Source organism: Rissa tridactyla, chromosome 3 (assembly GCF_028500815.1).
Source record: "Rissa tridactyla isolate bRisTri1 chromosome 3, bRisTri1.patW.cur.20221130, whole genome shotgun sequence".
NCBI lineage: Eukaryota > Metazoa > Chordata > Aves > Charadriiformes > Laridae > Rissa > Rissa tridactyla.
In genome coordinates this window covers 45893188-45907427 of record NC_071468.1, presented here as the reverse complement: position 1 = coordinate 45907427, position 14240 = coordinate 45893188, and the positions used below count along the sequence as shown (strand labels likewise).

Below are 14240 nucleotides of genomic sequence, written 5' to 3'. Positions count from 1 at the left end.
AGAAAGTAGCTAACCTTTCTTCTCCCCTCCTCCATTGGAAGGCTGTCTGGCAGCATCAACTTCAGAAAATCTTCTTTGGACAAGACTTGCTGGCTTTCAACAATGGCATTCCTCACAGAAGTTTGGAGTGGACTCGATGCCGACACAGCATCAATATCATCATACACTCTGTTGAGACAATTGGTGTTTTTAGCAAGAGAAGCAATAGTGCTCTTTGATTTGAAAGACTGCATGCATTTTCTGTCACAAAGTAAAAATTGTTAGAATTATCTCCCCACACAGCACACTCTTATTTAGAGCATTTTTTTTTAATTATTTTGTATTTATGAAACTTTTTGTGGGTCCAAAATGAAATTCTTAAACTACTGAAAAATCAATTTTAGGAATTCTAAAGAACAATTTAAAAAAGCATAATGCTTATTTCTCCTAGCTTGCCTCTCTTTTTTACACCCCACACTTTTCTATTGTTAAAGCTGTACTTATACATTTCCAATAGTTCATCACAAAATATTTTAACTCTTATTCCTTAGCAAATAAGAAAATTGATATTTTATAGTGTGATATTGTATCAAGCTTCACAATCTGGCAAAATTACTATGTTCACCAATGGCAATGTTTGAAGTGTATTGGTAATCGATTTGTGCCATATGCCAAGCGTGTTTTATTATCACCAATTTCATAAAGCTCTTTAGATAAATAAAACAGCTGTCTCCCTTAATTATCAGCATATAAAAATGTATTTAGAGTCAACAAAAGACTGCCAAAGTGAATTATTATCTTTCAGCTTCCTTCCAGTGAGAAAGGAGAGAAATGATTTTAACAGGTTTACTCTGGAAATGCAATTGAAGGAACCAGAGATTCCCAATCATACAGAACATACATTTGAAGCCATTACTTACTGCTAAGTGCAGCATAATCAGTGACTCTGTCTTCAGCAGACAGCAAACAAGCTTTGCTACGGTAAAGTGTAATTCTCAGTGAATTATATCCTATAGTAGCACAACATTCAGCAATTGACCTCATTTTCATCATCATTGCTAATTAGAGATGTTATTTTATTTCAACATAATCATCCTCAGAGAGATACTTCCTCTCTGTCATGTATAGAAAGCTTTCCCAGAAAGAAGGAGGTGAAGCAGTGCCGTATGCCATGGAAAAATCTGAAAATATTTTCTGATACATGAAGTGCTGCCATGTTCAGCTAGTATTTCTTAAATAGAACTAGCTCTTGAATATACCTTTCTAAATTGCTGTGGTTTCAGTCTAAATACCATGATTCATTACACAATTTTGTTTTAAGGGTTCCATTCAAAATAAAGAGAAATTGTTTCAGGAGTTCATCAGCTTCAAAATGCAGGACAGGAAGACAGTAACATCTTCTACTTTTGAAAATTAGGAATTTAAGAGCTTAACTTCAAGACTCATATTACATAGCCTGTGTATTCTAGCTTATATTTTAAATATGAAACTTGCCATAAGTATGCACATATATGCAATATGAGATATTAGATGCAAATAACCCATTCCCGTTAAACAAAGAGTAATCCCATACTAAACATTTGAAAAATCAGGTACTGGATGTCACCTTGTCAATTTATTGAGATGGATAGGGCTGACTGTGATTTATTGAGAGACAGAAATGAATAGCTTATGCGCAAAAAGAAAGCAAGGAGGTTATTTGAAAAGATGATATTGAAGATAACAGGAATTTAAAGGTTCGTTTTAAACAGAAGATTCAAACGTTACTTATTACTGTCGCAGCACTGAGAAAGTATAATCTCTATCTGTGTGTATGAGATACTGCATCTTTTCCTTGGAGTGTAAGCCTTTTTCCTCCACCTAAGAACACATTTCCCATGAGCTATTCCCGTGTTAAGCTGTACATATAGCTGTTCGTTAGAACTGCTCTGAATATTTTTGTCTAAACAGCACTTGCTAGAAAAATATGGAGTTTTATTGAAGCCTGAACATCTTGTAGAGTCTCATGAAGAGAGGGTCAGATATATCCACACTTAAATCTTTTTCTTGTGGGGTCCTAACCACCAGGTCATACCTGTTCATTAAAAACAAAGTCAGAAAAAGATACCAAAGAACCACTACAATACCCAAAACTGGCACTACTTTGTGTTTAAATTACCCACCATAGATCACCAATACCTTTATGGTTATCTCTCTCATCTGTAATGTATTAGCTGAAGTAATAGGCAACAAGGTAATACAAAAACTTCAGGAAGTAAGCTTTTTTTCAACTAACTAAAGTTCCTGAAGATTTGTAGAAACGGTCTTTAAGACCTTAATTAAATTGTACCTTCCCAATTGTTTCCTAGAGATTCAAAATGGAAATTCAGAATGTCCGACACAGTCATGTGCTTTTGCCTACACACAGTTTGAGAAATTTCTGTCAGTTTGCTTTATTTGACACAAGGGGAAAAGATGCAGCTGGACAGAACACAGGAGAAAACAGTATCCTGTGCAGTTATTGTCTTTTTTTGGATGTACTTTTGATACATAAAGGTACAGAAAAAAATCCAAACATTTAAAAGCAAAATGGAATTTGTAATTTTTCATTCTTTTTATCCTATTTTAAAATTTACCCTTCTTTCCCCAACAAAGTTAAACAGAGTTCTTACTCATGGCATTCAGAAACTTCAGATTCTTCGGGTGTAGGACTTCCTTCCGATTTTTTCCATCCAATGACATATTTACTCACTGCTCCTTGTCTGTGGTATGGTTTTGAAACTGATCCAGAAATCTGTTGACTGCTATTCTGCGACACTATATAGACTTTGGAGGTATCTAGGGAGCCGCTCTTTTTAGAGCAATGTGTTGATGGGCTTCCTGAATGATGTGACCCACTGAAAAAGTAAAAAAACCACACACAAAAATGAAAACTGCTATAGAACAACAAATCAGAAATGCTTTGCCTGGTATGCAGCTATAATTCTCAAGGTTAAAATCAATGTAGCAATATTGCTACAATAATTTTCTGCATACCAGCAGTGTATACGTTAAAGCTCCCAGAGAACAGAATTGTGATGAGTTTCTAAAACAAGTAACATATGTTACTCAACTTGATGAAATGCCATTGTAAACTGATATGAATTAAAATTAAAAGACTAAGTTCAAGATATACGTATAGAATTTGTGTGTGCAATTTTAAGTAAACATGTACACACACATTGTTAATTGTCTAACTCCATTTACAGCAAGAACTACATATGGAATTACCCCAAATATCTCTCTAATTATAAAACTCATGTGCTTTTCCATTTCATGTTAATTTTGCCAGTTCACGCCAGTTTAAACTGTGCCCTTCATTCAGTAATGTTGAGAATTTAATATTAACAGAAGTAAATTTCAGTTCAACAAAAACAGTTGTCTAGATAGTTTTAATAGCCTCTTTTATTATGAATAATAGCACCAGTAGGCACTAATGTAACCTTTTACTGAAGACTCTCAAAATGATTTTAAATGAACTAAAGCAAACACTTCCTTGAAGAATAAATTTCTTCTTTTAATCTTGAAGGTGAAGTAAGCAAAGCATTCAGAAACCAAATACCTGGCCTGAAATCAGAGGCTGGAACCTGAAGCAGCAGCTCCTAACTTTTGTTCGTTATTGGTTTACGAATAGCAAACACAGTGCTATCTTTTAATCTAATCCTAAAAGCACTGGTTTAATTCAGCGAGGACCAGAAGGTATTGCTGAAAGCCTAACAGACATGGCTACTTTGCCGTCCATGCAGAGTCAAATACAAGCAATGCACAAGCAATGCACATGTATAGATGTCATTAGATCAAATTAAAACGTCTACTGTGGAAGAAAGCCGAATCGTTAAGCAATGGATTAATAATTTTGATCACAGTTAGTATATGCCTTTAATCTTAAAACAAATTTATTTTTTCCTTCTCCATCTTCCCCCTCGAAAAGTATAAACAAGATTATGAAGTTTTGAGGGAAGAAAATAATTTGGGTGATGTTCAAAGCTTTTTTTGCTTGCTATCCTTGCAAATATGCAAGGAAATTATGTAAGGATGTGGTGAAGAAAATAGTTCAGTTATGAAAAATTGAAATCCAAAGATGAAGCAAACATTGAAGCACAATGTAGAATACATTTCAGATCGACAGTAAGGACATTATCCAGAGGATTTTAGGCTTCTATTTGTAACTAAATTTAAGAGAAACTGAGCATTAAACCTCATTCTGTAGGTTTTAAATAAGGGAATATTTTTGAAGTGAAGAAATAAATGCCTATAAAAGCCTGGTTTTAGATCATGACTTCGATGCAATGGTTGGAACAAGCAGCATATAGTTTTAGGATCCAAAAGATATTCTATGTAAGAAACAAAGCAAAACTAAAGGCAAGCTCTTTCAGCTACAGTAACATGAAGGTATTTGATAATTCATGTGCATAATTAATATAAAATAGGAGAGATAAAACTATTAATAAACAGAGCTGTGAGACATAATACTGTGCATAGCTCAAGTCAGTCTTTTAGTTTGAGATGCTGTTTCCCACAGCAGGTTTAATTCCATAAATCTTACTCAGACACTATAGTATTAGTTTTTTCAGGAGGTTCTTTATCTGATGATGTTAGAGACTCAGGCCAGTATCTTTCAACCAACGAACATCTTTCCTATGCATTGTGGTTTATCTATTCAGGTAAAGAGAATACAATTTTAATAAAGAAATGTTGCATTTATAGATCACTGATATTCCACCCATCTGTGGGCTTGTTTCTTGAAGCTTTACACTGTTTCACTACTGCAGAAGTCTACTATTTAACATTCATAAAATAATTGTGAATGAATGTCTCAATAGTTTTACAACTTCATCGTTATAGATTACAAATACAAACTCAGTGTCTGACCAGGTTGAAAATATATATAGGATCGAGTAGTAGATATCACACGCTTCTATGTTAACTCAACTTTCTTATGTCTATTTTAACACATCAGTGTTGCAGCATCACGGCTATAAAATGAGATATTTTTTTAATAATTATGCCTGTGGGTGCTGTATAGGTGATGCCAGCTTTCAAACACAACTGCAAAATTATTTATCACTCCAACATAATTTGAAGGATGCGTAAGTAAAATTTAAATAAAACAGTTGGGTCACATAACATAAGTGTGACATTTTCCCATAGCAAAAGGATTCGGCACACAAATTAGAAGGTGATCATTTGAAAAGATTGCTATTGCCAAAGTGGAATTGGGCAATCCTAATGTAAGTCATCATCTCAACAATAACTACTACTAGGTAAACTCACTTAAAATCTATACGCTTTTTTATTTTTAATTAATCTATAAAATATTTATTCCATAGAAGTGAGCAGCAGATTACTTAATGGTTGTCTGGCACTTCAAATATGACAGCTGCCACACAAGTGCTGATAATACATATTCTAGCCATTAGAAATCTATTTCAGCTCATTATGATGAAGTCCTAGAAACACAAAGCTTATTTCTAGCACTGCAGAAGTTTCAATACATAAAATTAAATCTCAACACACACAAAGTAGAGTAAATCTGGAGCTTCTGCATTATCACAGGGGTAGTGAAAGCTTAACGTGAACACATTTACCTAGTTTTCACACTAGTCTATTCGATAGTCTATACTACCTTCTGTAACTTGTGAAAAAATAAAATCTAGAAGTCAGAGTAAGTATACCAGACTAATTCACTCATGTCAAGCATATAAAGAAGTGAGGATACAAGATATTATTTGGTTATTTTCCTGTACTTATTGACATTGAAAACAGGAAAATCAGAGAGAAAGAAGAACAAAAATTTCATTCCATCCTTCACAGAGCAAAAATCCTTAACATAGACCAAAGCTTCAACTTCAAAGTCACTGTAAAATGGGAACTGGGAGATAAAAACAACCAGTGTACTTTCAAAGTTTGCTTTGCAACAGATGTACCATACGCACATTCCATTGGTAACAAAAAGAGCAGCTGAAAATCAACCAGAAACACAGTTCAGCAAACAAAATTGTAAAGCATACATCACAATAATGTAAAGTATGGGGGATGGTATGCAGTGTAGTTTCACTATATGTAAAAATTGTCCTTTGCAATTTTTATGATTTCCCTCAGCATTGACTCCTAGTTGCACTCTACTAAAAAAAAAAACCCAAAAACATATGTGAAGTAAGTTCTTGGTGCAAACTTCACTTTTACTTAGGGATGTTTCCCAACTTTAAAAACCTAAGCAATGTGCACAAAGTCACATATAAAGTCGATCAGATCTGGGAGTAGGGCTATAGCTATATTTTTTAGGCAGACTCATCAAAAATTGCCTGAAAATTGCTCATATGGGCATTTAAATACAACAAAATCAAAATCAGTTAAGTTCACTTTCAAAGAAGGGTAAACAGAATAATAAAAAAGAAACAGTTCTCTGTACATTAATTTATAACCCATAATCCCTAATCTGTAAGAAACACATACCTGGAATGAGAGGAGATTTCACTTAGGTCTCCCATGCTGCCTTCAGCTGTATGACTGGCAGAAATAGCAGAGGCATAGCTATGAACAGCGTACATTTTAGCTGGATCATCATCTGGCCCAGGAGTTTCGGAAGCCTCGGTCCACTGCTCAGTACGACAATGTACTCCAGACCTGCTGCCAGCAAGGTGCAAAGGGGCCAGAAGAGGAGCAGGCATGCAGGGAGCTGTATCAATCCCACTGTCAGTAGAAGCTCCCTTTATATATGTTAATCCAAGCAGTTCAGGGTCCATCAGATCTCCAGAACCAAAGTGTTTTTCATCGCTGTTGCTGGATGTATTACTCGATAGGGTGTTGCTGCTTGAGTGGCTTGAACAGCTTTTGTCTCCAATCTTAACAAACAAACAAAAAATGACCCTCCTCAAGTTAAACAGTAAAATATTGATTTTCATATAAATGACTCAATTTATGCCATTCAAAGACCATTTTATTACTTTTTTACAGTATTCTATAATATATTTGCAAAGTATGAAAAGAGCTAATTACACTACCACTTTCTATGAAATGAATTGTACAACTGGCTAGACGCATTAAAGGTTGATGTCACTGCAAATAAAAAGGCTCTAGTTCCATCTTCTATGGCAAATCTTAAGATCACACTTGAATTTTCCAATTATAGGGCCTGCTTAACATCCATAAAATTGCATTTCTGAGCAGTTAAAATAAGCAGTTGTTAAAGCTAGACGTATTGGTAATTATTTGTTTAAACAAGTTCTACTGCAAATCTGAAAAACACCGAAGACTGAATTATCCTCGGCTTTTTCTCAGTGTGGGTGAAATACGCAGCTTATTGGATCAAATCCAATTGGATGTGTGGCTAGTTAAATTGAAGCCAATTGCGACGTATGCGTACCAGATGAAAGCAACTTAAGCCACAGGGCCCTAAGCTAAGCATGGCTATTGAAGTGGAATAATTATGTCAGGCATTTGTGTCAATAAAGTTGGGGGGTTGTTGTTTTTTTCAAACGAGACTTTATAGAGAGTTGGACTAATTTATCTATGTGACAGAGTAGCCAGAATAAGGGCAGATGGACTTCTATTAGGGCACATGGACTTCTATTAGGTAGAATATAAGTGGGGAGGGTAACTAACTTTTTTATGAGAACCCCCTCCTAGCAGATGCCTATAAACAAAGCTGTTGCCCATACATTAAAGCAGCTATTCAAGGCAGCCTTTCCAGAAATGATACTTCTATTCCATATGGAAATTAACATGCCTAAAAATTTGAGAAAATTGTTTTAGAAAAAAAAAAAGGAGGGGTTACACTTGCATTCATTCTAATCTTTACAAGATGGCTGTCACTTTAAAAACAATGGAACAATTGATAAAAATACAATAAGCAGTTTTTTTCCAAGGAGAGGGACTGGGAGATAGGTGTCTGGAGAAAAGGCACGTCACTTCTTACTGTAAATGTAACATGGAACCAAACTGGAAAGAAACAATGCGTGTGAGGGAGCTCAAAGGCATAAAATTAGCCTCAGAAGACATATTGTATGTATGAATCTTCCCCAAAATTTCCTGTGTGTTGCTGAACATAACATGCTTAGGTACCCTTCCAACCATGAAGCAGCAGAGAATCTGGACAACAGCTATTAATACAGACATCTTGAACTGCCCAAAGTTCAATATGGCCATATCTTAGGATAATTTTACGCATTTCCCTGTGCCAAGAGAAATTACTGTTTGAAAGCTCAGCATGGCCCTAATTGCTACATGTTGTTAACGACTGTGTCATGAAGCAGGATTTTTAAAACAAACAAAACCAAAACCTGCAGGAATATGATATTTATTCCAGGAGAACAAAGAGAGCTTGAAGATAGTCATTGAAATTCCCCCTAGCCTCCTTCCCCCAAGTTAAAACTGACAAAAAGACAGCATAGACCTTTTTTATTAGAAAAAAATTAGAAAATATTTTACAGAGTTCTTGTACATTTGCTGTAGCCCTCACTGTGAATTCCACTGGCTGGCAGAGTTATATGGCAAATCGAACTAACAAAAAGGGGATGCACAGGAGAACGTTACAAAGTCCTTTACAAGGTGATGACTATTTTTTTCCTGTTTTACAACATACCTGCTGGAGAGCAGCTCAGCTGAAAGAGACCTGGGAGTCCTGGTGGACAACAGGATGACCATGAGCCAGCAATGTGCCCTGGTGGCCAAAAAGGCCAATGGTATCCTGGGGTGCATCAAGAAGAGTGTGGCCAGCAGGTCAAGGGAGGTCATCCTCCCCCTCTACTCTGCCTTGGTGAGGCCGCACCTGGAGTACTGTGTCCAGTTCTGGGCTCCCCGGCACAAGAAGGACAGGGAACTGCTGGAGAGGGTGCAGCAAAGGGCTACCAAGACGATGAGGGGACTGGAACACCTCTCTTATGAAGAAAGGCTGAGGGATTTGGGTCTCTTCAGTCTGGAAAAAAGACGGCTGAGGGGGGACCTTATCAACACTTATAAATACTTAAAGGGTGGGTGTCAGGGGGATGGGGCCAGGCTCTTTTCAGTGGTACCCGGGGACAGGACAAGAGGTAATGGGCACAAACTTGAGCATAGGAAGTTCCACCTAAACATGAGGAGGAACTTCTTCACTTTGAGGGTGGCAGAGCACTGGCACAGGCTGCCCAGAGAGGTGGTGGAGTCTCCAACTCTGGAGACATTCAAAACCTGCCTGGACACATTGCTGTGCCACCTGCTGTAGGTGACCCTGCTCTGGTAGGGGAGTTGGACTAGATGATCTCCAGAGGTCCCTTCCAACCCTAAGATTCTATGATTCTATAACAATAAAATAGCCTCATTTGATTAGTATTATCTTTATAATAGTGCCGGTTCTTACTTTGCAAAATATAGTTCTTTTGCATCTGCACGACACATATGCACACACAGGCAAACACAAACATAAGCCCATTATGAAATTTTCCGTTCAGACCCCCACCATCCTAAAAGCATGAAAGCTGCCATTAGCCTAAAACTCTGATAGCAGTTAAGAAAAGTCATCATTTAACTTTGGTATCAGTGCTCTGTTTAATACCGATTGCTGCATATACTGATTCTAGCTTCCTGTTAACTTTGGCTTAAGGTTAAAGAAAGTATTTTTGTCTTCATGTGTGTAATTATACAGCATGATTCTGTTTATGATAGTACTTTTTTTGAGAAGTATCAAGCTAGATTCTCATAAGGTATGTATGTACATGAGATGAGAAACTGGCCTCATATTCTTATCAATATAAGTCTATGAGTAGTATACAGACCCATACTATGTATAGAAAGTTTTCCCATATAACAAACACCAAAAAAATAGAAAAAGACTGTGCATATCATTAGTGTACTTTTGGTCACTAAGTTATTGAGGATTTTGCCATTACTGAAGACAGGACACTAAACTAGGTAGATCAGAAATCCGAACACACAAACTACATTTTTATTGTCCTTATTGATAATTATACTACATGGGTATTTCACACAATATGACAAGTGGTATGGTGAATATAATTTATTTTTTTTTTAAAGGATATGAAATACTTTGCAGATTAAGCAAGCCAGTATAAATGAAGCTGTAAATACACAGCTGAGTGTAGATTATACTAGTTTTACCTCCTGAATGCCCCAGACCCAAGCCCTTTTTGGAGTTCTTAGTTTACAAACACAGATTAAGCACAATCAATTCACCCCACATCTAGGTGTGCATACTCTTTTCCCTCCCTCCCACCAAACGGTGGTCTTCATAAATTACTGAAATGCATTTTTAAGATGTATTTCTTTTTTTTTTTTTTAGAGTTTTAAGGACATTCAAGTAAAAGACTTACATGCGAAAGTTTGTTTGGTGACTCCTTGCCACTGCCTTCTTTCTGTAAAGCTCGGTCTTTGTAGGAGCTCAGGACTTTGGTCGATGGTGCATGCCACTTGGTTTCTGCCATAAATAATTGTGTTTTAATTTCTGAATGCTAAAAAGGTGAGTATACTGCACAAAGAAAAAAGGCACATGGCTTAGCATCAGGTTTCAAGCCTGCACACTCTTTGGAATCAGAGACACGTATCTTTGCAGAATTTCTTAAGATCTAGATTTTCAATTATAATTAAACGAAGTTCAACCTGTTTTTCAACATTCATGAGGCTTTCTGAAGTTCAGGAGTAGTTTGTTCCAAGTATTATCTAAATATCCCACACCATATTCTGTTAGACTGTTGTAGCCATCTCTGCTGAACATTACATGTTCTTTGCGTATTAAACCTCCACCCTGCATTGTAAAGAACATTTGCTTTTAAGATACAGTGGCTTTTATTACCAGAATGTCTGGTTCCTTCCAAAGTTTCCTCTCGTTCTCTGCCTCCTTCACACTCCAGTGAGCCTGAACCTTGGTGGTGTTCATGGAGCAAAGGGGACTGGCACCTTTTAACATAAGCAGAAAATTAACCTGTTTGGGTTTTTTCCTAGAAAACCAGTTACATGATGAATAACAACACTTCTTACTCTTCAAAGTAAATATTTTGTAAGTGATTTGTTTAAACAATAATCATCGCCCCCCACCAAGCAAGTATGGTAACATTTCCAAGCGCTGCATGGAAATACATGCAATTTTTTCAACAGTAAACTGCTGTATCTTAACTGTGAACAGGCCACGAAGACACTGAACTTTAAGATGAAATGCATTCTAGTGGCTATGTATCCAAAGTTTTTTGCCATGGAGGACTATGGTAATGTATGTTTAACTGCTTTATGAACTAAGCCCCACAGAAAGTAACTCTAGTTTTTCAGGTTTTCACATACCAGATTCAACCCTTTTATTGTGCTGCAAAAGTTAAAATTATTTCATAAACCAACACACTAAAATCAAGGTTGCTATTAGAAATAACTGCTGGAAAAATGACACAAGATGCATTTTCATGTGTTTACTGTCTAAAAAATTACTGTAGTTTTATTTGAAGAATTAGCATCTATTTAGCTGACAGATTTCAGTGAGTATTCTGAAATTCCTTGAGAAGTCTCTAAGATATTGCATATATATATATATGCTACATGGAATATCTTACCCACAAACAGTTATGCTAAAGCAATATCAAACTTACAGACAAGGAGTCAAGCCGATGTTTTCAATATTTACGTTTTTTCTGAAAAGTAGATTCCGAAAGCCAAGTGGCAAGTCTGAAATGCTTTTATATTATGCTATGTAGATACTGCCATAGCTTAATGTTTTATAACAGGAGTTTTTTCGGCAGCTATATTTATACAACAAAGTGATAAATTCAAAGTAATTTAGAACAGATGTCTCACATAATATTCTTATAACATGGACAGTATACTGGGGTGGTGTTTTATACGCAGATAACTAACTTCTAAAACTTCAGCACTGAAGGATTAACAAGGATGTGAAAGAACCACCTATATATTGCAACAGCCTTTTAGGGAGAAGAGACACCTGAAAGAGTGCTACTTTTTTGAGGCGAGATGCTAGGGAACGGATGCCACTGGAACAAGCACCGTAGGAAATAAAACCTTTAAAGACCAAAAGGACAATTTTTTAACCAAATACCTTCCCACTGAAGCAAAATGAGGGGAAATTATTATTTTATTCCAGTTCTGAGTTACTAGCTGATTTCTGGCTTGTTTCTGGGAAAGTAAACCTAAGAACTGTTTGTTATTTACCTGAATCATAAAATAATTTTTTCTGAAGAGTTAAAGCAGTATGGCGTTAAAATTGTATTAGCATACATGTTACACTAAAGATCAGTAAACATGTCCGTCTTAAAATAAACTAATAGATTTTGCAAACAAATCTATGATACAGAACATCCACACAAATTTTGCTTCAGAAAGAAGATGCATGGGAGCTATAGCAAGATTTTGAAAATAAATAAATAAATAAAAAATCACCAATACCCATCATATCCCACTTGCTGTCTCCACTGGCTGCTCCCACTGGGCCCTGGGTCACTGGAGGAGGACTGGTTGCTTGGAGAACTTCTGTAATGTTAACTAGAGTCATTAACAGTGCACTGACGCATTTGTGGAGTTTTAGATTTGAGCTGGGCTATGATCATTTTATAAAATACATTCATTTTTACAAATAATGTACATGCAGTATAAGCACTTAAACATATTCATTTTGGGAATTTACAGGTCTACCATAGTTTCACAAAACTTAAACAAGTGTTTTTAAAATATATTATTTATTTCATCACTAATAAAATATTTCCTAGTGAATATATAAAAAAGGCACAAAAAGAGAAAGACTAAGTGCCAGATCCTAATTTTCTTACATCTAGCTTTACTTCTGACCAAGTGGGATTACTCAGGAGTCAGAGCAGCCGGATTAGGTCTCTAAATTGACATATAGCAAGCTCTCATGATGGATCTAACTAACACGCTTTGCATGTATTCCAGTTTTCAACACAGTAATTTAGAAGAGGTAATACCAATACTTTTCTATTTTATTATTTCTTTGACATAGAAAAGCAGTAAGAAAACATTTTCATGCATAGTGTTATTTTGTACTTATTATTAAGCTTTCGAGTCTCATGTCTTAACAATGTCTCTAATTACTCTTCTTGGATTCACAGACAGTTAAAACACAGTGTTCAATTTGGTTTTGATCACCCTCCTCTCCTTCACTTCTGTGCGTATCAGTCCATAACTACAACACAACTTCCCTCCATGACACTACCTTGGAAGTCCCTGTATTTCCCTTCTTTTTTCATATTACGGTTTTTGAGGTTTTTTTAGAGGCTATATGTAGAAATGAACGTATGTACTCAGGAAAGAGGTGAAAAGAGGTAGCTTTGGATTTATGCACAATACTTTCCCAAAGACGTGACATTCAATAAGCAACTTTACTGTTCAGCTGGAAAATTTTAAAGACATTAGCTATTATGTTTTGTCTAGCAGCCAAACATATATACAATAAGTAGATCTCATGGCGCCTACTTTTTCAGCATGTCTCTCTGGTAAGTATTGTCAGGAATGAGCCTCTCTCAATCAAGTGAAACAGTCTACAGGCAGCAGTTGAATTCAGTTGCACGTTCTTGCTTCTTACCACCAAGAACTCTGCATTTCCTGCACAGCTTAAGTGATCCGGCATTAAGGAATGGGTAACTTATGATCCCATGTGTTTCCAGCCTCCAGAGTGATGTTTAAGCCATTGTCCTCAAAACTGGGACGCTGGTTTATACTGTCCCAGGCTGAAGAATGTCTAGATCCCAAGCCTCCCATTTGCTGCACAAGTGCCTAGCCATTAGCCTACTGAACAAAAGGTGGCTACAAAAGCAGAACTACAGAAATCCAGTCAGTGAATGCCTCACAGAGTTCCTTTACAGAGGAATTGCAGCTGCCTGCTCTCAGGAATGGATTCCAGACTCCAAGTGAAAGGACACACTCGCCTACAAGTGTAACTCAAGGACTAAAGTAGACGGAGACTTCTTGGTGTGAAAAACCAGAGGAGCAAGTCTGACTGAAGCTTCACTCTCAGGCACTCTCTATAAGCAGCTGTCACAGAATTAGGCATCTTGTAGAAAGAGGAGTAGAGCTTGTATTTCTTAGTGACTAATATGATTCACATAAAAACATTTAGATTGCCTTCTCAAAGCACTTAACTCTCCTCCGGAACTATACTAGGAGCACAGATGTTCAGGTTCATTTTAATTTGACTCCAGGGACTGGGCACCTAGCTGGTACACGTCACAGTAGCTGAACTGTTGCTGCGTAAGTCTTTTACTACATTTAGCCCCCATTTCTGTTGCTTCTTCCTC

The 14240-nt window shown here is 36.5% G+C and overlaps 1 protein-coding gene across 3 annotated transcripts in view; it reads right to left on the bottom strand.

Annotated features, from left to right (window-relative positions):
* The window catches only part of SIPA1L2 (signal induced proliferation associated 1 like 2), a 151878-nt gene that overhangs the window by 21727 nt on the left and 115911 nt on the right, over nucleotides 1-14240 (bottom strand). For all 3 annotated transcript variants that reach the window (XM_054194809.1, XM_054194810.1, XM_054194811.1), the window contains exons 12-17: nucleotides 12376-12459; nucleotides 10784-10887; nucleotides 10305-10408; nucleotides 6454-6842; nucleotides 2631-2855; nucleotides 15-168 (exon numbers count right to left, since the gene is read on the bottom strand). In XM_054194809.1, the coding sequence (XP_054050784.1) occupies nucleotides 15-168; nucleotides 2631-2855; nucleotides 6454-6842; nucleotides 10305-10408; nucleotides 10784-10887; nucleotides 12376-12459 (1060 nt within the window). The remainder of the gene's footprint in view (nucleotides 1-14; nucleotides 169-2630; nucleotides 2856-6453; nucleotides 6843-10304; nucleotides 10409-10783; nucleotides 10888-12375; nucleotides 12460-14240) is intronic.